The sequence below is a fragment of the Dendrobates tinctorius genome, unplaced genomic scaffold, assembly GCF_039654945.1.
Source record: "Dendrobates tinctorius isolate UK_male_01 unplaced genomic scaffold, ASM3965494v1 ptg000024l, whole genome shotgun sequence".
Lineage (NCBI taxonomy): Eukaryota > Metazoa > Chordata > Amphibia > Anura > Dendrobatidae > Dendrobates > Dendrobates tinctorius.
In genome coordinates, this window is record NW_027361692.1 from 24424723 (window position 1) to 24451678 (window position 26956).

At 44.5% G+C, this 26956-nt stretch overlaps 1 protein-coding gene across 3 annotated transcripts in view; it reads right to left on the reverse strand.

The window, feature by feature from the left end:
* Nucleotides 1–26956, reverse strand: part of PRIM2 (DNA primase subunit 2) — a 296434-nt gene that overhangs the window by 223920 nt on the left and 45558 nt on the right. For all 3 annotated transcript variants that reach the window (XM_073569406.1, XM_073569408.1, XM_073569407.1), the window contains exons 6-7: nucleotides 13230–13325; nucleotides 3828–3965 (exon numbers count right to left, since the gene is read on the reverse strand). In XM_073569406.1, coding sequence (XP_073425507.1) covers nucleotides 3828–3965; nucleotides 13230–13325 — 234 coding nt within the window. The remainder of the gene's footprint in view (nucleotides 1–3827; nucleotides 3966–13229; nucleotides 13326–26956) is intronic.

A 26956-nucleotide genomic window follows, 5' to 3' on the forward strand; every position in this document is an offset into this window, starting at 1 on the left:
AGAGATGGTGTGACCTCAGATACATTGAAACTACACGCAGTAATTACTTATCACATGAAATGAACAGTGGAAAAAAATGCAAAATACAAGTGATCAAAAAATTGCATGTGTCCCAAAAACAAGCCCTCCCATAGATCTGGAAACAAAGAATGCAAAAGTTATGACCCACAAAAAAAATGATTTTTAATAAATTATATTTTTGGCTCAAAACTGGTAAACCATTGGAAAGATACAAATTAGGTATCCCCATAATCATATGCACACATTTTAAGACCATACATTATTTATCTCACATGTGTGAACAGGTTAAAGGGGGAAGAAAAAAAACAAAAAAAAAAAAAAAAACAGGATTGCTCACCCCCCACCACCTTTTAATTATTTTTCATCATTTCCTAATTTTATAGTACATTATATGGTAACATGAACAGTGTCATTAAAAATTAGTACTTGTCCAGTATAAAAAAAAAAAAAAGTTTTCATATGGCTATGTGGAGCCCACATCAAATGCAGGGAGGCAACCTAGGACACATCGATAAGTCCAAGGTCGTAAAGGGGTTAAAGAGGAAATAATTATATGGCCCCTTCTTCACCTGACGTAAACCCTATTGAGAACTTGTGGACCCTTCTTAAATTACCGTGAAGGAAATCAGTGCAACTCTAAACAGTATCTGGGAGGCTGTGGATGGTGCTACCCAAAAAGTTGATAGTCAAAGTTTTTATCAGTCATCATACTATATGGCACTGTGTATTTACAATTGCTCATTTTGCCTTTCTACCCAGCTAATTCTTTTTTCTATGGTGTAAGATATATGTGGAGTTGCTTTACTGCCTCTGTGACTAAATGATAAGCATGGCTGGCCAATCTGTATAGGTTCACTTGGCTCCATCAACCTACTTGACAATTTTATTAGGAAAAACAGAAATAAAATTTGGACTGTATTTTTATCCCAAAACACAGCTAGCACTGTCAAATATACTCCTTTCAGCTTCAAGTAAATGACGACCGTCAAGCCATTCCTTATCAACAACACTTTGTCTAAACATGAGACCTGCAGTTATGTTGGGCACAAAGCGAAGAGCTGTCTAAAACTTCACCGACCGGGTGACAGATCACAGGCTCTCCACAGCTGACCATGGAACAACCTGCAGGAGCCAACATTTTACATGTGAAATGACAGCATGTGGGACTTCCAACAAATGCGATCAGACACATCCCAAACAGCTGTCACTGCAGAGGTGAGGACGTGAAGGGAAACTGGAAGCAACACTACACAAAAACATGCTTTTACCCAGCATCTGTTCTGAGTGAAATGAAGGCCGAGATATCCGGGTCCTGGAAAGCTTTGCAATGAATCCTCCATTCAGCACATTTCTAAACTCCCCTTAGTGAGTGTTGGAATATGGTGATTTTATTGTGTCTAACTTAGCACATAATAATGGCGACATACTATGCTGAAAACATTTCTCTACATTACAGACAGAACTAACATTAGACATTCACATACGGCATCACCCTGATGGCTGACACTGCCATCTGAATCATTTGATGTCTCCTGTATTTTATAGTATCGGTGCACTATTGTCCCTTTATACTGGGTACTATTTATTTCCCGCAACAAGGGCATAATTTAATTAGCGCTCCCCCATCCCTTCTTTCAATAGTCTGTAAATATGTGATGTTATCAATGTAGAGATTTAATCCATTTTGCTTTATAAAAAGTAGAACCGTCAAAGTAGTGAATTTACAAATAGAAAAACGCCATTCCCCCGTCTCCTAGCAACAACAGCGTGCTGATGTTTTCTCCCCACTAGTGGGTAATGGGAAGGAAATCTGCAGCCAAGTGTCAAGAGCTGCACGGAAAAAGCGCGTTCTAGGCCAAGGATTCCGGAAGCACAGTTTTACTTCACTGCAGCCATTCTTACAATCTAAGAGAATATTACATTGTCTGTTTTACCAAAGACATTACACTAGTGGTCACTTCCCTGCCCCCAAAACATTTCTCCCTCCCAAATGGAGAGGAAACCAAAAGAACACAAAAAATAAAAAAGACTAAGTATGGAAGAAGACTTTGCAGATTTGTATTTGCTTGGTGAACAAAAAATGCAGACTACATCTTTGAGAAAACAGTTAAAATTCCATATTGGATTTAGAAAAAAAGAATGGGCCAATCTCAGGCTTTGCTAGGACCCTCTACATGGTGACCTCAGACTTCTTATGTAACTGGTGGTACGTGACAGTTTTGCCTTGGAAAGGGGTTTAGTCTGCAGTAAAACCGCACACCGCTTTGCCACATGTAGCGCAAGCTGTGGACTTGCACCACAGATACGTTCTGGTACAGAAAACTCCGCTCCCTTGTATTGTACTGGGCTCATCAGCAATAGTCAAGAACAATGAGGCACCATATAAATCCAGCCAAAGGTATTCTTTGTCTAGTACTAGATTCAGATTTAGGAGAGAAAAAAAAAAAAAAAAAAACCAACTGTGCCACACACATGTCACCTGTAACTAGAGGTCTGCTGGCAAGAGGACCAATATACCTTTAAAAAGAGGACCTGACATCTTCCTTAAATCTGCCATATAGTTGCAGAGATGGGGGCATCTTTATTTAGTGCTAATTTATATGGTCTTTACGAGGTGTTGGTGCTTATGGTGTAATTATGCAGAATAGCCTAAAAACATTCCCCTACTGGACCATGTGATCGCAACCTCTTGGTAAACACCCAAAAAATTAGAAATAAAAAGGTCCATGTCTCTGTATGGTAGAATTACTAAAAAATACTTAGGGGTGCAGCGGAAATAGAATAGCAGTGAAAACTGGCCACTTCTGCTGCCCAGTTTTAAAGCAACTGCCATACAGTCCTATAATGACACACTACCAGTCCTCCTCCATATTGTCATGCTGTATAATACACGAGTGATGCTTACATAGGAGGAACGGTGTTCATATTTCATGTTGCTGGGTGGGAGTTCCTGTAACGCGTACATGGCTATACACACATCAGGTAATTACATATACAGAAAAGCTGAATTGCTTTATGAATAGGAGTTATGTGATAATTATCTACAATAAAAAGAGCAGGAAAGCTTCCCAGTAAGCCGAGCATCAGAGACAAAGTGTCTGTGTCTGCTTCTCCATGGGCAGAATACTGCCGGCTATAAATACCACGCTGCTACCCGTCTACATCATCCGGCAGCCCTGCTAGCAAAAGGCTCAGCTCCAAGACTGTCCATGTAGTGGGACTTTTCTATATACTAGATACCTGTACTTACTGATCATCAGCCAAGTATAAAGATTCAATAGGAAAAACACTGAGGGCAGACTGCCGACATTATACAACATGAGGAATAAAAGTGTGCATAGTAAGCTTTACTAGAAAAAGCGCTTTACATTTTCAGAAATAGATGATTAGAAGGGAATTTCCGGCTCATGCATTCACGGCATATCCCAAGAATATTCCATAAATAAATGGTTGATGTGGGAATGAATGGAATTGGCTTCTATCTTGAGAATGAGGGCCTGACACCACCTCTGTCAGAGGACAGGTGGGCAGAATTCCCATACATGTGTGCCTCTCTCCATCCATTTGTACGGGAAATCCAGCCACCTCCCCTCCAGCAACCGCACACTCTTGAGATAAGGGGGTCCAGGCGGTGGGACCATCAGCCACCATACATTCCTAGCACATATACTGTGGATTTGGAAATAAGCCTAGAAGAGATATTCTTATTATTAGGTGTTCAGTCTCTTGGATTTTAGAGAAAAGACACCATTGTTTGCCCGATACTTGGTCAGTGCATCATTTGAGAGAAATGATATTTAACTTACGGCAAGAGCTTTGGAGAGCCTGGTCCTAAAGTCATTCAAGATTAAGGTAATGATGTCCTTGTGTGGAATGAAGGCATATCCTTTTGAGAGGAACACTTTTCGTGGACGCACCAAGTCCAGAGCAGCTTGAAAGGGAACCTTAAAAATAAGAAAGATATTACAACAATAAACCAAAGTAATTAAAGGTTTGCTGAAAACATTCACCACATGAAGGACACTTAAAGAGTAATTGTCCTTTTATTTCACTTCCACCCCTACCACAATTCAATCGTACACATGAAAATAAGCAACTTTGTAATATACCTCATTGGTGAAATCTGCTTCTTTCTCCTCATGGACTCATTATTCACTCTCAATTCATGGGTATAAGCGGAGTTCAGTGAAGACAGACTTTCCCATTACGGAGTCAGGAGATGGCAGTTGGTGCTATTACAATTCTATGGACAAGGGAGAAGCTAGTTCTGCAAGTTCTACTGAAATAACTCACTTCTCCATACAACTTTATAAGCGCCGACTGTCCTCTCTCACTGAAGACAGATTTTAACTGGGAATTGAGAATTCTGACAATCATCCATCAGTCAGGAAGAAGAAAAGTGGATTTCTCTGGTTTGATAAGATGTATTACAAAGTTTCTTGTTTTGATTTGGAATAAGAATTTATGGATAAAAACATGGATTTTTGTGAGTACTCACCGTAAAATCCTTTTCTCCGAGACGCTCATTGGGGGACACAGAGACTGTGGGTGTATGCTGCTGCCGTCTGGAGGCTGACACTAGGTATACAAAAAACAAGTTAGCTCCTCCTCCGCCGCATACACCCTCGCCCCGATAGCGGGCGGAAACCAGTTTAGTGCAAAAGCAGTAGGAGAACATAATAAATTAGCCTTAACGCGGAAAATCATATATGTCTGAAGGAGGACCACCCTACATTAAAAAAGGAATTTATAGTAATTAAATAAACAAGAGCCAACTGGCTATCAGGGTGGGTGCTGTGTCCCCCAATGAGCGTCTCGGAGAAAAGGATTTTACGGTGAGTACTCACAAAAATCCATGTTTCTCCTTCGTCTCATTGGGGGACACAGAGACTGTGGGACGTCCTAAAGCAGTCCCTGGGTGGGAGGACAACTCACCGATCCAAGCCGCATGCCCTCCTGTCTAAAGGTGTGCCACTGCTGCTTGGAGAATTTTTCTACCCAGGCTCGCATCCGACGAGTATACACATTGTAATGCTTACAAAAAGTGTGCAGGCTGGACCAAGTTGCTGCTTTGCATACCTGCTCTGCCGAAGCCTGGTGCCAAAGCGCCCAAGAGGCGCCCACTGCCCCAGTAGAGTGCGCCCCTATCCCTGTTGGAACCGGTGCGCCTCTAATCCGGTAAGCCTCCTGAATAGTTAGGCGAATCCATCTGGCTATGGTCGATCGTGAGGCTGCGAGACCCTTCCTGCGCCCTTCGGGAATCACAAACAACGAGTCCATCTGGCGCAAAGGTGCTGTCCTTGACACGTACCTCCTGAGAGCTCTTACCAGATCTAAAGAGTGTAGCGCCCTTTCCACTCTGTGTACTGGCGCTGGACAAAACGAAGGCAGAACAATGTCCTCATTAATATGGAAAGAGGACACGACCTTCGGCAGAAAAGGCGGCGGTTGTCTAAGGACTACTTCCTTAAAAAAGTCAGAAAAGGAGCTCTGCAAGATAATGCTCCTAACTCCGAGACCCACCTAATGGAAGTTATGGCTACCAAGAATACAACCTTCCTGGAGAGATATGACAATGAAATTTCCTGTAACGGTTCAAACGGGGCTTCCTGCAGGACACTCAGGACCAGGTTAAGGTCCCAGGCGTCTATGGGTGCTCTATAGGGGGGAACTAAATGAGAGACCCCTTGAATAAACGTCTTGACCTGCATATTGGTAGCGATCTTTCGCTGAAAAAGGACCAACAAGGCCGATGTCTGCCTCCTAAGGGAACTCGGCGCCAACCCTGCGTCTAGTCCGGACTGCAGAAAAGCCAGGATGTTGGGGACCGAAAAGGATAATGGCGCCACCCCGTGTTCTCGACACCAATGAAAGAAAACTTTCCTAGTGTTATGATAAATTCTCACCGAGGCCGGCTTCCGGGCGCTAACCATTGCAGCAACCACTTCACGCCCAAACCCCGCCTGGGTCAGAATCCAAGATTCAATGGCCATGCCGTCAAAGCCAGGGCCCCTATGTTCGGGTGGCAGATCGGCCCCTTAGACAGTAAGTCTGGTTGATCCGGTAGACGCCAAGGCACGTCTGCGAGGAGCTGCACTAGATCCGCGTACCATACTCGACGGGACCAGTCTGGGGCCAGCAGAATTGCCGGGACCCCCTCTGTCTTGATCTTTCTGATGACCCTCGGGAGAAGTGGCAGTGGGGGAAAAAGGTATGGGAGCCGAAACTGGTTCCACGGTAGGACCAACGCATCCACTGCGATTGCTCGCGGGTCCTGAGACCGAGCGACAAACGTGCCCACTTTGGCATTCTCCCTGGAGGCCATCAGATCCACGTCTGGAGTCCCCCACCGTTGGCAAATCTGCTGGAAGACCTCGGGGTGAAGGGACCATTCCCCGGCCGCGACGCCTTGCCGGCTTAGGAAATCTGCTGCCCAATTTTCCACGCCTGGTATGTGAACTGCTGAGATTATCGAATGGTGCCTCTCGGCCCAACGGAGTACATACTCTATCTCGCGCATGGTTGCCCTGCTGCGCGTGCCTCCCTGGTGATTCACGTACGCCACTGCCGTGGCGTTGTCTGACTGAACCCAGACTGGGCGTCCTGCTAGCAAGTGCTGAAAATGCTGCAGTGACAACCGCACCGCTCGAATCTCCAACAGGTTGATCGGGAGACGAGCCTCCTGAGGCGACCATTGCCCCTGGGCCGTGTGATGGCGGAAGATTGCCCCCCAACTGAAAAGACTCGCATCGGTCGTCATCACCAACCATTGATCTGGGGGAAAGGGCTTCCCCTGACGAAGAGAGGAGTCACGCGTCCACCATTGAAGTGCCCGTCGAACCTGAGAGGACAACCTGCACTGATGATCGAGGGAGAACGGACTCCTGTCCCAAGCTGCTAAGAGAGCATGCTGCAGAGGACGAAGATGAAATTGAGCAAACGGAATTGCTTCCATCGCCGCCACCATCCTTCCTAGAACCCTCATCCCGAACCGGATAGTGTGAGGGCCCGGTTGTTGAAGACTTTGAACTCCCTGCCGGAGCGCCCGAGCCTTGTCCTGAGGGAGAATTACCAAGCCTCGGGAGGTGTCGAAAATCATCCCTAGGAATAAGATCTTCTAAGCTGGGGTAAGGGATGACTTCTTCCGGTTGACCAACCATCCTAGGCGAGATATGGTATCCAGTGTGATGCTGACATTTTCCTCGCATGCCCGAAAGGACGGCCCCTTTACTAAGAGGTTGTCTAAGTACGCCAAAACCACTATGCCCCGAGAATGTAGAATGGCCATAACGACAGCCATCACCTTCGTGAATATCCTGGAGGCCGTGGCCAACCCGAAAGGTAGGGCCACAAATTGGAAATGTCGACCATCGATTGCAAACCGAAGGAACCTTTGATGCAGGGGAAAAATCGGGATGTGCAGGTAGCCATCCTGGACATCGATCGAGGCCAAATATTCTCCGTGCTCCATGGATGATATGACCGACCGTAGAGATTCCATGCGAAAACGCCTGACCCTGATGAACCTGTTCAGGAGCTTTAGGTCCAGAACCGGCCTTACTGTTCCGTCCTTCTTGGGGACTGCAAACAGGTTGGAATAAAATCCTTGGGTTCTTTTGCACTCTGGTACAGGGACAATGACCCTGTTGCGCTGCAGCACCTCGATGACCCCTAGCAATGCCCCTGCCCGGGATTCCGTTTTGGGAAGCCGGGAAAGAAAAAATCGTTTTGGCGGATCTTTGACAAATTCTATTTTGTACCCGGAACACACTAATTCTGCCACCCATGCGTCGCGCGCCACCGCGACCCAGACGCGGCAGAATCTGAGCAGACGTCCACCTACTCTGTTGTCCTCGGGTACCGGATGCCTCGAGTCATTTCGCTGAGGGCCTCTGGGACCTGGCCCCCCTTGACCTGGGCGGGCGGCCCCGCATCCTACCCAGCGGGTTGGTTTTATACGTGACCTGACGCTCTTTGTCTTGGCCATAGCGAGCTGGGGCGGAGGTACTGGCCGCTGCCATCCACCCGGGGGGTGCGAAATGCTCGAAAGCGCGCCTGAGGTTGACGAAATGGCAGCCTAATCTTCTGTTGTGGAAGAAAGCTGCTTTTTCCCCCTGTAGCATCTGAAATGAGCTTGTCTAATTTCTCCCCAAATAGCCGATTACCCTGAAAAGGCAGGGAAGTCAAAGACTTCTTAGAAATAGAATCAGCCCGCCATAACCTTAACCACATGGCTCTCCTAATGGCGATTGCATTTGCTGTCGCTAGTGCCGTGCCGTTAGCCGCATCCAAAATGTATCAATTAAATAGTCACCCGCCATCGCGATCTGACTTGCTACCGCAGCCACTTCCGTCGGCAATTCTCTATCCTGTAGGACCTTATTCAAGGAATCTGACCATGACATCATGGCTTTGGCTACCCACGTTGCCGCAAAAGAAGGAAAGAGCGCTGATCCCGATGCCTCATACACCGAGCGAGCTAAACCTTCTATGAGTCGATCCGTGGGGTCCTTAATGGAAGAACCACTAGGTACTGACAACAAGGATCTTGAGGCCAGGCGTGACACTGGGGGATCCACTACCGGAGATTCCGCCCATTTCTAACAGAGCTCTGATGCGAACGGATATCTAGTTTCTAGCGTTTTTTGTCCTGAAAAACGTTTGTCTGGACGTTCTCTGTGCCGCTGCACTATGTCCTCGAACTCAGGATGAGTGCTAAACACTCTATGTGGTCTCCTGGCCTTCTTAAAGGATACCTTATGACCTGCGGTTAGGGAGACATCATCCTCAATACCCAGAGTCTGACTGACCGCTTCAATAAGACTGTCTACCGATACCCCGGGGTATCCAGGTCCAAGGATTCCTCCCAGTCATCACCTGAACTCTGCTCGCTCCCAGAAAATGGCGACGGTGAGGGAGACGCCGCACTCGCGGATGCTGAGGCACCGGAGGGGCCTGGAGACGCAGTATGGGCTCTTTTCCTATGCGTCTGCCTAGAGAGAGTGCGGCCCTTGCAGGTCAGAGGCTCTTGTGAGGTGGATGACCCCTCCCAAACAGGCGAGCCGTCGTCTCTACCCCTATCCGGGGCCTGAAGGGTCTCAATCGCCTTCGTGAGCGAAACCATGGACTGAGAGAGTGATAATGCCCATTCCGGGGGATCCAGACCCCTGGGCTCTGGCGCAGGGGAGGGCTCCTGGGCGCGTTCGGAGTCGCAGGCTTCACATAACTTAACAGTCTGCGCTCGTGGGAACATAACCCCACAGGAAACGCATGCGGCATAAAGGAACGTGTGCGTTTTTCCTTTTCCAGACATACTGCTGGCGTAGGTCAAAAAAAAAATAAAAAATTCCTTTTAAGATTCGAGGGGAGAGGAGGAGGAGGAGGAGGGTAACCCTGTAGCGCCTTAGTGTGGCTCCGGGACGGGGTCGCACTTACCCGCTCCAGCGTCTCTCTCCCCGTGCTCCTGTAGTCCGCCTGCTGTCTCGCTCCTGGGTAAGCTGCAAATCTTCTCCTGATCGCGGCCTACCCTGTTTTGCAGCCGGGGCCTCAATTTTATCCGGCGCCCGCCCTGGTCATGGGGGGCGGCGCCGGAAATGACGTTGCACCCAGGGCGGAACTTCCGCCCGCGGCCCTGCTCGCTCCCCCGAAGCCGCGGGCTAAATTAGAGACGGTCCGCCCGCCTGATAAGCTGGCGGACCGCTACCCCGGCCATCCGACTCCCCATGCCCGCCCTGGTCATGGGGGGCGGTGCCGGAAATGACGTCGCACCCAGGGCGGAACCTCCGCCCGCGGCCCAGGCCGAAGCCGTGGGCTAAATTAGAGACGGTCCGCCCGCCTGGTATGCCGGCGGACCGCTACCCCGCCATGCCATTCCGTCTGCTGGCGGTTCCCCGGCCCACTGAGTCTCCCGGACCGCCCCGGTACCAGGAGGGAGGAGAAGTTAAGGTGCGAGGAAGGTTACAGGAGCGGATGGAGGGAGGAAAAGAGGAAAGGAAGGGGGGTTACTCGCTATTGAAAATCTGTCCCCCCCACCCCAGCCGGACGGCCGCCTGACTCCAGCAGCGGCCTCTCCACCCGGGGGTAAGCCTGGCCACTATCCCCGGCTCTGAAAAAACGCTGCCCAGGGCCCTCTCCAGCTCATACCTGTGGTATTTCCGCTTAGGACGGTGCAGGCACCCTAGCTCCGACCGCCTTGCAGGGGCGAGGAGAGGGACGCCATGCAGCACCGCCGTCATGCGTTGGTGGAGCAGTGGGGGCCGCACAGACTAGTCTTGTGCCTCTGTGCAAGCCCATGGTTTCAATACCAAGAGGTGGACAGGGCTAAGTCTGGCATAATGTCCCACGTCGCGGGAAAGGAAACGTGGAGGGACACTCGCACATGGTCGCCCGTTGCTGGTTTGGGGAAATCGGATCCTTTCAATAGAATGCGTTGCCCCTCTCATCTTCAAAAATAACAAACAAGGAAAAAATAGATGTCTGGGGAAAAGTCCCAGAGATGTCCCTCGGTGCGGGAAAGGATACGCGGAGGCGATACTCAACGCGTGCTCGCCCGTTGTTGGTTTGGGGAGATCGGACCCTTTCTATAGGATCTGTCGCCCCCGTCTCATCTTCATGGTAAACTAGCGAAAAAATAGCCTGGAGAGATCCAGACTGCGTGTGCCTCCATAAGACACTAAGCAAAAAACTGATTTCCGCCCGCTATTGGGGCGAGGGTGTATGCGGCGGAGGAGGAGCTAACTTGCTTTTTGTATACCTAGTGTCAGCCTCCAGACGGCAGTAGCATACACCCACAGTCTCTGTGTCCCCAATGAGACAAAGGAGAAAAATGTACAGCTTAATCTTTATGTACTCAAGTCTGATCTGATTAAAATTAAAGGGCAGCAGCTGATGATCTGGGCTGGACTCGCGTTACAACCACAAGGCAGTAGCATGCAGTGTAGCCAACTGTCTAGAATGGTACCCTAAACTGCATGTTGTTGCAATGCCTGCTCCTACCCTGGGCCTAAAATGGTCCTCTTTAAAATATTAGAAACATAAATTTCTCAAGTTTGTACTGTTTCGACGTGTGAACCCTGATATGTCTTCATACTCTACCAGAAAATCACATCTTAGTGGATTCCCACTACAGAAAAAGAATTGTAATTCCTACAGCAACCTCTAAAACGAGACATAGAAAGTGATGGATCATAAGTTACATTATTATTTTGGGAACATACACACTTAAAGGTGAAATTATAAGACCTTGTACTCTAATAAACGGGGTTGTAAAGGGTTGGAAAAACTCATCTGATTTCTTCCAAAAACAGCGCCACACTTGTCCATAAGTTGGGTCTTGTGTTATATCTCAGCTCCACTAAAGTGAGGAGTGAGCTGTAGTACCTGGTACAACCTGTGGACAGATGTGGTGCTGTTTATGGAAGAAAGCAACCATGTCTTAATATTGCTAGGCAATAAATCACTATTACAGTCATATGTAAAAGTTTGGGCACCCCTATTAATGTTAACCTTTTTTCTTTATAACAATTTTGGTTTTTTGCAACAGCTATTTCAGTTTCATATATCTAATAACTGATGGACTCAGTTATATTTCTGGATTCAAATGAGGTTTATTGTACTAACAGAAAATGTGCAATCTGCATTTAAACAAAATTTGACCGGTGCAAAAGTATGGGCACCCTTATCATTTTCTTGATTTGAACACTCCTAACTACTTTTTACTGACTTCCTGAAGCACTAAATTGGTTTTGTATCCTCATTAAGCTTTGAACTTCATAGCCAGGTGTATCAAATCATGAGAAAAGGTATTTAAAGTGGCCACTTGCAAGTAGTTCTCCTATTTGATTCTCCTATGAAGAGTGGCATCATGGGCTCCTCAAAACAACTCTCAAATGATCTGAAAACAAAGATTATTCAACATAGCTTTTCAGGGGAAGGATACAAAAAGTTGTCTCAGAGATTTAACCTGTCAGTTTCCACTGTGAGGAACATAGTAAGGAAATGGAAGAACACAGGTACAGTTCTTGTTAAGCCCAGAAGTGTCAGGCCAAGAAAAATATCAGAAAGGCAGAGAAAAAGAATGGTGAGAACAGTCAAGGACAATCCACAGACCACCTCCAAAGACCTGCAGCATCATCTTGCTGCAGATGGTGTCACTGTGCATCGGTCAACAATACAGCGCACTTTGCACAAGGAGAAGCTGTATGGGAGAGTGATGCGAAAGAAGCCGTTTCTGCAAGCACGCCACAAACAGTCGCCTGAGGTATGCAAAAGCACATTTGGACAAGCCAGTTACATTTTGGAAGAAGGTCCTGTGGACTGATGAAACAAAGATTGAGTTGTTTGGTCATACAAAAAGGCGTTATGCATGCGCTGTATTGTTGACCGATGCACAGTGACACCATCTGCAGCAAGATGATGCTGCAGGTCTTTGGAGGTGGTCTGTGGATTGTCCTTGACTGTTCTCACCATTCTTCTTCTCTGCCTTTCTGATATTTTTCTTGGCCTGCCTCTTCTGGGCTTAACAAGAACTGTACCTGTGTTCTTCCATTTCCTAACTATGTTCCTCACAGTGGAAACTGACAGGTTAAATCACTGAGACAACTTTTTGTATCCTTCCCCTGAAAAGCTATGTTGAATAATCTTTGTTTTCAGATCATTTGAGAGTTGATTTGAGGAGCCCATGATGCCACTCTTTATAGGAGAATCAAATAGGAGAACTACTTGCAAGTGGCCACCTTAAATACCTTTTCTCATGATTTGATATACCTGGCTATGAAGTTCAAAGCTCAATGAGGTTACAAAACCAATTTAGTGCTTCAGGAAGTCAGTAAAAAGTAGTTAGGAGTGTTCAAATCAAGAAAATGATAAGGGTGCCCATACTTTTGCACCGGTCAAATTTTGTTTAAATGCAGATTGCACATTTTCTGTTAGTACAATAAACCTCATTTGAATCCAGAAATATAACTGAGTCCATCAGTTATTAGATATATGAAACTGAAATAGCTGTTGCAAAAACCAAAATTGTTATAAAGAAAAAAGGTTAACATTAATAGGGGTGCCCAAACTTTTACATATGACTGTATATAAAAATGTCTGCAGCACTGTGACACCAAATAACATACAGAGATCATAGATAGACCATGTGCCAAAAAAAAACCCTATTTTAGAAGGATCAGCTTCCGGAAAGTAAGACACAATAAGGAACTCACTTTGTAAAATTCACAGTCCTCCAATTTAGTTACACTCAGGCCATACGTAGAATTTATCAGATCGTAGTAATGCATCTTCTTTTCTTCTTCACTTATCTAAAAGAAAATCACATTTATTTTAAATAGTAAAAAAAAAAAAACACAAGAAAACACTCCCCCTATAAAACCATGTACTACAGTAAACTGCCGTAATAAAAAGTCAAACGTTTGTAAAACCCTATATTTTGCATAGCCTTTAAAGAGTTTCCAAAAAATTTGTGGAGTGTGCACAAATTACAGAGGCAGACTTGTTGATTAAGATGGGCGTGTGGAATGCCAGTCTTCCTAAATCCCCTCCATACACACGTGGTCAAAATTGTTGGTACCTCTCGTTTAATGACAAAAAAAACACAATGGTCGCAGAAATAACTTGAATCTGACAAAAGTAATAAATTAATAATCTATGAAAATTAACAAATGAAATTCAGACATTGTTTTTCAATCATGCTTTCACAGAATTTAATAGGCCTGGACATAAATCATGGTACCCTTAACTTAATATTTTGTTGCACAACCTTTTGAGGCAATCACTGCAATCAAACGATTCCTCTGTCAATGAGACTTCTGCACCTCTCAACAGATATTTTGGCCCACTCCTCAAGAGCAAACAGCTCCGGTTGTCTCGTGTTTGAAGGTTGCTTTTTCCAGACGGCATGTTTCAGTTCTTTCCAAAGATGCACAATAGGATTTAGGTCAGGACTCATAGAAGGCGACTTCAGAATAGTCCAATGTTTTCCTCTTAGCCATTCTTGGGTGTTTTCAGCTGTGTGTTTTGGGTCATTATCCTGTTGCAAGACCCATGACCTGCGACTGAGACCAGGCTTTCTGACACTGGGCAGCACATTTCGCTCTAGAATCCTTGATAGTCTTGAGATTTCATTGTACCCCGCACAGATTCTAGACACTCTGCTGTGCAAGATGCAGCAAAGCAGCCCCAGAACATAACAGAGCCTCCTCCATGTTTCACAGTAGGGACAGTGTTTTTTTTCTTGATATGCCTCATTTTCCCATCTGTGAACATAGAGCTGATGTGCCTTGCCAAAAAGTTCCATTTTTGTCTCATCTGTCCAGAAGCTTTGTGGCTTGTCAACATATAGTTTGATAAATTCCAGTCTGGCTTTTTTATGATTTTTTTCAACAATGGTGTCCTCCTTGGTTGTCTCCCATGAAGTCCCCTTTGGCTCATAAAACGACAGAAGGTGATATCTGACACGGATGCTCCTTGAGCTTGAAGTTCACCTTTAATCTGTTTAGTAGTTTTTCTGTTTTTTGTTACCATTCCTATTATCCGTCTCTTTGATTTGTAATCAATTTTCCTCCAGTGGCCACGTCCAGCGAGGTTGGCTACAGTCCCATGGATGTTAAATTTCTGAATAATATGTGCAACTGTAGTCACAGGAACATCAAGCTGCTTGGAGATGGTCTTATAACTTTTACCTTTAACATGTTTGTCTATAATTTTCTTTCTAATCTCCTGAGACAACTCTTTCCTTTGCTTCCTCTGGTCCATGTTGAGTGTGATACACACCATGTCACCAAACAGCACAGTGAGTATCTGTAGCCTCTATACATGCCCACTCACTGATTCCAAGATTGTAGACACTTGTGATGCTAATTAGTGGACACCTTGATTTAACATGTACCTTTTGTCACATTTCAGAGGTACCATCATTTCTGTCCAAGCCTATTTCATGAGTTATATTTTAAAAAAAATTCTATGGAAGCATGGTTGAAAAGCAATGTCTGACTTTCATTTGTTCATTTTCATAGATTTTTTTTTATTTATTATTACTTTTGTCACATTCAAGTAATTTCTATGACCATTGTGGGGTTTTTCTGTCATTAAACGAGGGGTACCAACAATTTTGACCATGTGTGTAATTCTTAAAGGGAACCTGTCAGCAGGGTTGTGCAAAGTAACCTACACACAGTGTCAGGTCAGTGCCTTTATACTGAATAAAATTATACCTTCTTCAAAAGGGCGGCAACTGCGCACTCTCATTTGTCAGTTACTGCTTATTATCTTGCGCTGTTGAAAAGAAGCAAAAACCAACAAAATGTGGCCGTCGGCTGCACCTGCGCATTAGCATCTATCGCGTACTAATAATGCTACTGCGCAAGTGGCTTCACCCCTTGTTGCAGACAAAAAAGTTTACACTACAATAAAATAGCGCTGGAAGTGGTGTATGCGCAGTAGCATAATCAGCAATCAATTCTGTCAATTCGCGCATGCCCTGCCCACTCTCTTCAGAGTACCAGTGCGCGGGACCCCGCACCTAGAGGAAATCACCACTGGCGCTAATAACTCAGTCCCTACGGCAAACTAGTTCTCAACGCTGGTATAATGTAATCAACCCCACTGTGCCACCAATGTATTAAATTATAAAATGAATATTACTAACCTGGATGCCTGCATAGTGAGATAGTAATTGGGTGGGACAGTGTAGTTATGCATCCTATAATACTGACCTGGGCAAAGTGCAGCTCTCGAGTCACATCAAGCCCTTTGGCTGTCTCAGTCCGGTCCGCGACAGCCGTGGGGCACAGGCCGCACTGTGCCCGGCCACCTCCTCCGCCAATCAGCGTGTGAAACAGCTAGTGCGGCCACCTCCTCCGCCAATAAACGTGTGAAACAGCTGAAGCGATGACGTCATTTCATCGCGTCAGCTGTGTACTGCAGAGAGTCAGCGCACCAGACACAGAGACAAGAGCAGAAGCAGAGCGCCAGGGAACGGTGTGGTTTTTTTTTTCACATGTATGGGATGTTTGGGTGGGCATGGGAAGGCTATGGGGGTGACATGCTGCACATGGGGAAGCTATGGGGGTGACATGCAGCACATGAGGAGGCTATGGGCATGACATGCAGGCACAAGGGGAGGCAATGGGGGTGACATGCAGAACATGGGGAGGCTATGGGGGTGTCATGCTGCACATGGGGGGCAATTGCGGTGTTGTGCAGAACATGGGGAGTCTGTGGGGGCAACGTGCCCTTTATGGAGAGGATGTGGGGCCTCATGCAGTGTACCTGGGGGAGGCTGTGTGGGGCTCATGCAGTGTACATGGGGGAGGCTGTGTGGGGCTCTTGCAGTGTACATGGGAGAGGCTGTGTGGGGCTTATGCAGTGTACATGGGAGAGGCTGTGTGGGGCTCATGCAGTGTACATGGGGGAAGCTGTGTGGGGCTCATGCAGTGTATATGGTGGGGGCTGTGTGGGGCTCATGCAGTCTGTGTGGCTCATGCAGTGTATATGGGGAGTCTGTGGGGCTCATGCAGTATATATAGGGAGGCTGTGTGGGACTCATGCAGTATATATAAGGAGGCTGTGTGGGGCTCCTGCAGTATATATATTTGGAAGGGGCTGTACTCAGATTCAAATGATATACAGCGGGATGTCGGCATACTTCATTCTGCTCAATATTAAGTCATACAATTAATTATAACATATCAATATTAATATTGAGTAGAATTAATTTCAGCCTATTGGTTCGGCCCTCCACAACAGTCACGGTTTCTCATGTGGCCCCTCAGGAAAATTAATTGCCCACCCCTACTATAATAAATATCCCTATGTATATACTTACACTGCCTCACCCTATTTCTATCTCACTATGCAGACATCCAGGTTAGTAATATTCATTTTAATGCAATGGTGGCACAGTGGGGATGAATACAGTATTCTAGCGATGAGAAATAGTTTACCGCGGGGACTGCGTTATTAGCTCCAGTGGGGATTTCCTTTTTGTGCGCGTTCCCGCAAACTGGTCCTCTGAAGAGAGTGGGCAGCGCATGCGCAAACTGACTGAATCGATTGCTGATTATGCTACTGCGCATGCGCCGCCCCCGTCGCCATTTTGTTGTAGTGTAACTTTTTTTTGGCTGCAACAACAAGAGGCCGAGGTGCTTGCGAAGTAGAATCGATTGGAACGTGCAGGCGCAGCAGACGGTGCCATTTTGATGGTGATTTTTGTTTCTTTTCAACAGCGCAAGATAATAGGCACTAACTGACAAGTGATAGCGCACAGGCCGCCATTTTGATGACGTGACAAGTTTTCAACACATATTAGTATATTCATTATGCAAACTAAGGGGCAGGTCACTGAGGGAGCAGCGACCTGTCAGCTGTCTGCATTATGAAAATATAATCAGAGCACCACATACATGAACCCCGTCTTAGGACATGAGCATATCATTAACTAAAAACAAGGATTAAAAAATAAGCACAAGACTGATTTCATGAACAAACGTATCGTTTTATTCAGTATAACGGCGACAACCTGACACTGTGTAGTTTACTATGCACAACCTTGCTGACAGGTTCCCTTTAAGTCTCTAATAAATTCACCTGTCTTTCCTTTACACCAGGGGTGGGGAACCTCAGGCCCCAGGGCCATTTACGGCCCTCGATGACCTTTTATCAGGCCCCCGAGCAGATTTTCAGGGACTGCATTCTTGGGCATGGAGCTGTATTTTGATTGCCACAAGCTCATAAATTTCTTCTTGCTCTGTTAGCACACACACAGTGTTCACCACTGAAGGACATGCAATGAACGATTAAGTCATGAAACCAGTGCCACAGTCAGGATGTAATTTGTGGGCGGAGTTTGTGCGGCCCCCAAAGGATGGTATAAATATCCAAATGGCCCTTGGCAGAAAAGATTCCCCACCTCTGCTTTACACTATATATTTTAGCATTTTCACAAACTATTCAAAGCAGCAAGGAGTGGCTTGTAGGTGGCACCATCTAATACCGACTGCTGTTACATTTGCCTCTTCCCCCCCCCCCCACACACATTTCCTATAAACACATTATTCCTGTTAAAGGGAATCTGTCACCCATTTTTTGAGATATGTAAAGGTATCGTTGAATTGTGTGTTTCCCTGCGTCTATGACCCGGAAGTCTTCATATGCATAAGACGCAGGGAAAAATACCGGCGCATGCGCAGTAGCGATTATATGCTTTGCCCACAGTTGGGCAAAGCATACTGCGCAAGCGCGAACGGCCTTATCAATGCGCAGGCGCGAATAAACAACTTAATCTGTGATATTCACAGAAGAAACTACGTCCATCAAGTCGGGGGGGGAATAAGCCACGCCCATCGGACCGGACCGCGGCAATTTCCATAAATCGGTAGAGTGATAAAAAAGGTATGTATGCATCAAAGGTGCGGGGACAGGGGGGATCAAAAGTTCGACTAGAATACTCAGGTAACACACAATTCAATGATATCGCTACATGATATCTCAAAAAATGAGTGACCGATTCCCTTTAAATGTGTCATGAAAGTAAGGTAACGGATCCAGTCAGTTATCACAGTGACCATAAGGTCAATAAATAGAACAGGTGCAGCACTATAATGTTATGTATTCAGGCTCCGCCACCACAATTCAATAGGGTGACCCTGCAAGCAGAGGGTTAAGGAATCAATACAAATAACTATTCTTATACAGTATAAATACATAAAATGCAGTGGGCTCAAAAAAAAAAAAAAAAAAAAAAAATCATGGACTAGAAGGAGAAATTTTGCCATTTTATATACTTTGCCCCGTGTAATTGTATCTGCTTGTGTATGGGTACATTATATACCGCTTATTAATTCCCATTACCAAAAACTGTATTTTATAACTGAAGAGTCAATAAATCAGTCATTGGCACCATTTCATTGACTCCCCTAAATGATGTGAACCATGTAGGAAAAGTGAATGGATTTTGTTTTAAACCCCATGCACACTGCTGTAGAAATACATTATTGCACAAGCAGAGCAGTGGGCTCTTCTCCCCCATTGTGTACTATTGTAGTGAACAGGTCAAACAGGAGCAAACAAACGCCATTCAAGGCTGGTATATACCAATAACAAGGGTACATACAGCACAGTCTAAAAAGATTTGGACAGGGACCTTTTCCATATTTTAACCTTCATATACCGGTACAATGGGTTGGCAGGAATGGCATCAACGTGATTGAAGTACAAACTTTCAGCATGTTTACAAAATTAATGAATGACCCGGTTAGAAAATGCAGACCTTTTTACACCCATTCCCAGAATGAAATGGGTATAAAAACGCTGCAGAATCGGCAAATGAATTGACATGCTGTGGAAAATAAACCGCTGCGTTTCCGCACTGATTTTTCCACAGCATGTGCACAGCGTTTGTTTTCCATAGGATAACATGGTACTGTACATCCCTTGGAAAACTGCTGCAGATCCGCAGGGCCAAATCCGCAACGTGTGCACATACCCTTAAGTGCTTTGGGCAGGACAGAGCACTGAACGTCTCATTTGTATATGAGTGGAAACGCTATTCACTCAGGAATACACACACACTTGAAACCAGAAGTTTACATACACATATGCATGTTTTTCTCAATACCTGACATGAAATCAGAATAAACCTTTCCCATGTTTGTCAATTAGGATTACTATGATTATTAATATTTGACAAATGCCAGAATAATGAGTGTGAAAATGTTTTAAGGCCTTTTTATTACTTACTGCAAAGTCAAAAGTTTACATACATTTCATTAGTATTTGCATTTTCATTTTTTGCTCCCCTTCTTCCCAGAGCCATAATTTTTTTACTTTTTGGTCAGAATGGCGATTTGAGGGCTTGCTTTTTGCGGGACGAGTTGTACTTTTGAACAACACCATGGGTTTTACCATGTCATGTATTCAAAAACGGGAAAAAATTCAAAGTGCGGTGAAATTGCAAATAAATGTGCAATCCCACACTTGTTTTTTGCCATTATGCCATTATGATTCCGCAGGTCATTACAAGTTCATAGACACCAAACATTTCTAGGTTATTTATTTTTTTATGATCAGCATGTAGCAGAATCGCTGACTTGCTATAAGCGCCGACCACTGGGTGGCGCTCATTGCAATCCAGCAGTGACAACCATAGAGGTCTCCAGGAGACCTCTGACTGTCCTGCCAACCCATCAGTTACCCGCAATCAGATGATGGTGGTCACCGATGGGCGGAATTCTGGCCCGATGGCCAGAAGCACGAGTTAAATGCCGCTGTCAGTTTGACAGCGGCATTTAACGGGCCAAAAGCTGTGGGTAGATCGCGACTCCACCCACAGCTATACCGGGCACATGTCAGCTGTTCAAAACAGCCAACATGTCCCGGAAAGATGTGGGCTCACAGCCGGGGCCCACATCAAAGGGAGGAAGTCTGACATCGGCGCAAATGTACGCCTGATGCTGGAAAGGAGTTAAACTGAATGACTTTGGTCAAACGTTTGGGATATCCTTCCACAAGCTTCTCATAATAGTTGGTTAGAATTTGGGCCCATTCCTCCTGACAAAACAGGTGTAACTGCTCCAGGTTTGTAGGTCGCCTTGCTCGCGCACCTGCCTTTTCAGATTTGCCCATAAATTTTCAATTAGATTGAGATCAGGGCTTTGTGATGGCCACTCCAAAACATTGACTTGTAATCCTTAAGCCACTTTGTTACCATTTTGGCAGTATGCTTCGGCTCATTGTCAATTTGGAAGATCCATTTCCGCCCTCGAGCTTTAATTTCCTGGCTGAAGTCTTGAGATGTTGCTTCAGTATTGCCACATAACCTTCTTTTCTCATGATGCCAACTTCTGGTTTCAATTGTACATGCATGCAGTTTGGGAGGGTTGATGTTACTGACAGATTCCCTTCACATTTATTAATGCACATATTCCCACAAGGCTACATGCGGTGTTAGTTGGGTGCAGCAGTCCCTACAGCTTCTTAATACTGCAGTCATCCTCCAACCCTCACACTGCTGCTTTTATTTCTTTGCCTTCTTCCATGTAGGATCGGAATATCTCCTATGCGTACTATTGGCAGTCTGTCAGAAGATGTCCATTTTTACATATTAGCTTGGGTTTCACAGTGCCAGAAAGAGTCCATTACTTTTACAAAAGACTCAGTCAATCATATGTTTTCCCCCCAGAAACGCATTTATGAATATTTCACCGATGTGCAGCGATTAAACAAGGAAATCCATACAGTGTGACACAAAGCAATTATCCACCAGAATCTGAGTGTTACAGTAAATGAGAAACACCACTATGGGGAAAAATAGCTTATTGTCAGAGCATGGGCATGAAGTTCATTACCAGTACAAAACATTTAGCATTTCTTCAAAATGTAAGAAAAGTACAGACTTACTATTGAGAAATGCCGGAAATAAATGCGCAAATTACCACTAAAGAGTCGACAATTGACTCTCAGGACACAAGTGATAGGCTATTTTATCTTCATTTCTAGTGTCCCCTGCTCAGTAATATTAAGTGATGCCCTATTATCAGCACATAACACCTGTAATAATAACCTGGCACTGGGTGCTCACTGAAAGAATTGGGGTACACATGGCAGGAGAACCTGGCACCTGTGGAGTTGCTCAGTTTTCTAACTAAACTACACAGATCAATATTCACCCAGTAACGAGATATAATAAACATGTATATCCTCATGGCTGCCAACTGGGTGTTCACAAAATGTCCAATTCCTCAATGTTTTTGGTGCATGGGTGATGGCTTTGGAGCTTTATCTTCCCCTAAACATCAGAAAACCAGCATCAGAGTCACGAAATTTGTTGCAATTGGTATTTAAGACAAATTCAGACTTTACAGTGTTGTGCCAGGCTTGGGAATTTTCCAAAAATGGGCAGGACTCAGTAAAATGTTGGGGGGGGGGGCTACTGCTCCTCGACAGACAAACTATAATGTTCACTCAAATAACTGGAATACAATGTAGCTGAATTGTGGCTCATGGCTGGTATAGATTTTGTTTTCTGGTGCATGAACAGCCCAGAGATGAGCCAAATTTCTTATTACATTTGGCACCCCTTACTGCAGTGGGCTAGAGGTGCAAGGCTGGCTTACAAAATGTTAGTCTGAATAAATTCCAAACATGATGGATTGGACATCATGTAAAAAAAAAATTGAACAATTGCAGTGGTGCACAGTTCCCATAACCGCTAGTATCATCGTCAGATAAGAGCTGACCGACATGGACAATCACCATCACAAGGGACGGCCTTCCACAAAAAGGGTACACGCAGCTGCACACCCCACCATGGGCTATCACCAAGTCACGAGATATCAACGAGGCAAAATGGAATTAACTCTGGGTGCAATTTATAAAGGGTTTTGCACCAGTTTTTGTAATAAAAAAAATAATTATATGGCAAATTTTGTAATGAGCTGCATGTGCCTAAAAAAGTGAAGCTTTTTGCATATTTTAGGCTAGTTTCAGACTAGCGTTTCCGGGCGCAGCGCAAGGCCGCCGCTAAGCCCCGCCCCCTCCGGTCAGCTCCTCCTCTGATCGCATGACGCTGCATGCGATCATCGTACCCTATATTTAGTGTTGGGTAGGCTGGTCGTGCGCTGGCACACTTGCCGGCGCATCCGCCGACACACCCGTCCTTTTGGCGCTGCGCCGAGCGCACAAAAATGCAACACAGTGCGTTTGGCGCACGTCGGCGCAGCACTAAAAGGGCGGATGCGCCGGCAAAAGTGCCAGCGCACGACCAGCGTACCCAACGCTAAATATAGGGTACACTGATCGCATGCAGCATCATGCGATCAGAGGAGGAGCTGACCTGAGGGGGCGCGGCCGGGGCTTAGCAGCGGCGCTGCGCCGGAAATGCTAGTCTGAAACTAAATAGCCTCACACTGTTCTTACAAGTTTTAAAAATTGTGTATAATCGTATATGTAGTCAAATTTATGTATTGGTGAATTTTAAAAAGTCACAAAAGTACTCTAACCGTATGGAGCAAGTTACAGAACGTGGAAAATCAGCTCAGGAAAGTGCAGACCTCTGTAGAGTGCTACATAAGTAGACACTAGATATACAAATGTCACAGTTTGCAGTTTTCAGATGTTTTGAGTTCATGAATTCCATTTTTTTTCTTTTTTTTTTAACAAATGTATTGTAGTCCTCACAAAATTATTGGGCACACTTTGAAACATTTTAGAAGAACATGTGACTTTTGGCACTGAATTTTGCATAAAAGGTTAAAAACAGAAGATTTTTGACTATGTGCAAAATTCATGAACCGCTTGTGCCATGTTGAAGAATTTGCAGTAAAAGATCTCAATGTATAAAACAAAAAAAGGGACTGTTTAACGGAAAAAAATGAAAGCAAATGATGAATCGGACTCTAAATCGCAACATAATGGCCAGTAACATGTATCATACTTATCAGGGTGAACATGCACTGTATTTCCAGCATAGATTTCCCTTCTTCTCATTAAACACAAAGATTCGCTAGTATCGTGTGCTGTGCTCCAGATGTCTGCATAGTTTTGTGTATGATTTATTAAAACTTAATGTACTAACACAGCCCATGAATCAGTCATACAGGCTGTAAAGTCACACTCTATAGGAATGTACTGCGTTCTGCCTCCCACAGACAAGTATTGTAAGTATTGCAATGGAGGACTTCTTTTTTTCTAAGGTGAAGCAAATGACAACAGCTATTAGCTATTAGTTACATTCTCCCTCAAGACCATTTTTATAAATATGATGTGCTGTCAATGGTTAGCTAATGGCCCAAGAGCTCCCCCTACTGATAACTAACAGAAATACATCACTTATTCTAGGTTGACAACTCTCCCGTTTCTCCTTGTTGTGACACAATACCACAGACTTCAGTTCTTTTTAAGAAATAATCTAGCAGATTATCAATAGATATTGTATTATATAAATTGAGGTTTTTAAAGAGTTTTGATAATTAAGGAAATCAAATGCGCAAAACTGATCCAGTGGGTGTGACTGCAGAGATGGGGGAACCACAAGTCTGGCTACTACAAGCAAAGTTCAAGTTACATAAGTCAGTAAATGGCTGCGGAGATGGTGAACCAAAAGCCTAGCTCTTCTAGTTTTCCATATCCCATAAATGGCTTCAATAATAAGAAATGCCCTGTAAAATAATGGCAGTCAGGAGTCCTGGACTGACCGAAAATGAAATACTTTATAACATTTGTAGTTCTAAACTTTCATAAATTCCTAAGAAAATAAACATCAAATAAAGCTTTTAAACAATCAGTCATCAGGTTTTTGCTATTCCATCCGAGAGCAGCATGATTTAGGGGCAGAGACCCCAATTCCAGCTATGAATATTAAATTGAATGCAGATATACCAATTTGCTCAATAGCCCGCCTCCACCACCGATTGCATATGCAGAAGTGATGAGCACACATGCTCAAATAAGGCGTTATCTGCGCATACTCGGGTGCTAACCATGTGACTTCAGCGATCTCGAAAAATATGTTCGAGTCCTCGCGGCTGCATAAACATTGGCACCCAGCTGTCGGCTTTCCCTCTGCTGGTTATGACAATTACACGGGAGCCCACAGCATTTTTTTCAGAAAAATAATCGCTTATTAAATACACGTACAGTAAGCTGGACACGCTCTGTACTAATTATATATGTGATTGACATCTGTATATCTATTTTGTGTGTGTATCTATTCTATTCTGATGGGTCACGCTGTGATTTTATGGTACGCGGCAGATAAAATTTTGGGTTTTCAAGGACATTGGTGTCTAAATTGGACGGCACTTGCATGGACATGCGTTTTTTTCTCACACCCATTGACTTACGTTGGTGAGTCTCATCCGATATACAAGGACAATTGCAGTATGCTGCAATTTTCTTTCTTCTCTCAGTCCAAATTCAGCTGAGGAAAAAAAAAAACTTTGCAGATGAGCGGTGACTCAGATTAACCCCTTAAAGACCAGAGCTTTTTTCGGTTTTGCATTTTCGATTTTCGCTCCCCTCTTTCCCACAGCCATCACTTTTTTATTTTTCCGTCAATATGGCCATGTGAGGGCTTATTTTTTGCGGGACGAGTTGTGCTTTTGAACAACACCATTCATTTTACCATGTCATGTAACAGAAAACGGCAAAAAAAATTGAAATGCGGTGAAATTGCAAAAAAAAGTGCAATCCCACACTTGTTTTTTTGTTTGACTTTTTTTTGCTAGGTTCATTAAATGCTAAAACTGACCTGCCATTATGATTTTACAGGTCATTAAGAGCTCATAGACACCAAACATGTCTGTGTTCTCTTAAGTGGTAAAAAAAAAAATTCCAGTTTGCTAAAAAAAAAAAAATAAATAAATAAATTGTGCCATATTCCGAGACCCACAGCGTCTCCATTTTTCGTGATCTCAGGTTGGGGGGGGGGGCTTATTTTGTGCGTGACGGGCTGGCGTTTTAATGATACCATTTTTGTGCAAATACTATCTTTTGATCGCCCGTTATTGCATTGTAATGCAATGTTGTGGTGACCAAAAAAAACAATTCTGGCATTTTGATTTTTTTCTTACTACGCCGTTTAGCGATCGGGTTAGTCCTATTTTTTTTTTTTATTGATAGATCGGGGGCTTCTGCACGCAGCGATACCCAATATGTGTGATTTTTTTTTTTATTGTTTTATTTTGAATGGGGTGAATGGGGGGTGATTTTAACTTATGTTTTTTATTTGTTTATATTTTTAAAAACATTTTTTTTTTTCACTTTAGGCATGCTTCAATAGCCTCCATGGGAGGCAAGAAGCTGCCATAACTCGATCGCCACTGCTACATAGAGGCGATGCTCAGATCACCTCTATGTAGCAGATTTACTGCATTGCTATGAGCGCTGACCACAGGGTGGAGCTCATAGCAATCCGGCATCAACAACCATAGAGGTCTCAAGGAGACCTCGCAGATGAGTATGAGCCCTAATAACCCCGCACATATCACTGCAGCCAAGTATCACGGTGCGCGCAGAGTTCTGTCAGTTACTGTTTGGTTACATCCTACGTAGCTTCTATTTCTTTGTTTTCTTAGCCTGAAAAAGGAGGTATACAGAAAGAAGGGGAATCAGCTTAATAGGTAAAGTTAATTTACATTCACCCAGTGAAGCTTGCAAAAAAAGGTATCGGTTCTGGAGGCAGAGACACAGCTCGAGTCCTGGGTGGATCGAATCTGCCACCTCATGGACTCTTGTCAGTGGGATGCACAGGGACTTTGTAGGGCTATGGTTTATAGGGATTAGATGTGGACTGCCCTTGTTAGGGCGGGAGTCATGGGTGTCAGTATTTGTAGCTCAAACAGGGCTTGTATAGGGTGAACCCCCTTTTCTTCCTGACCTGATAGGACTCTGATGGGACATCTGATCCTGGACATCCTCCATCTTCATGTGGTGAGATCTTTCCTTTTCACATTATGTTGATGGCTTTATTATTATGATGTCTTTGTTATATACATGAATAGGCATATTCCTTGATAACCTTTACAGGGTAGAGGTCTCTTTAGTTCCTCTGATAAGGAAACTGTTCATTTTTTACTTGGCCTTTTTTGCACTGGTTTAGTCCAAGTATCTTTTTGGTCCAATCTCTCAAAATTTTGGACTTGGAATAGCCACATGTATATATTGGTAGTAATCTGTTACAGAGACTTATACAGTTACCTCCATTATGATTTGTGGCATTTGATTTAGTGATTTACTTGCACTACTATCTTTGGTAGCTTTTACATCAATTATTAAAAGTTATGTTTTATGTTATTTCTCTATTGCTGATTTGCTACTCTGTATCGTGAGAATTTGTGGGTACTTAATCCACTTTTGTGCTGTATTTCTCCTCCCTGGAGCGCCCCACTGCTGCTCTTGACACTGTGTGCCTGCATTTCCACCACTGGTGGGTGCA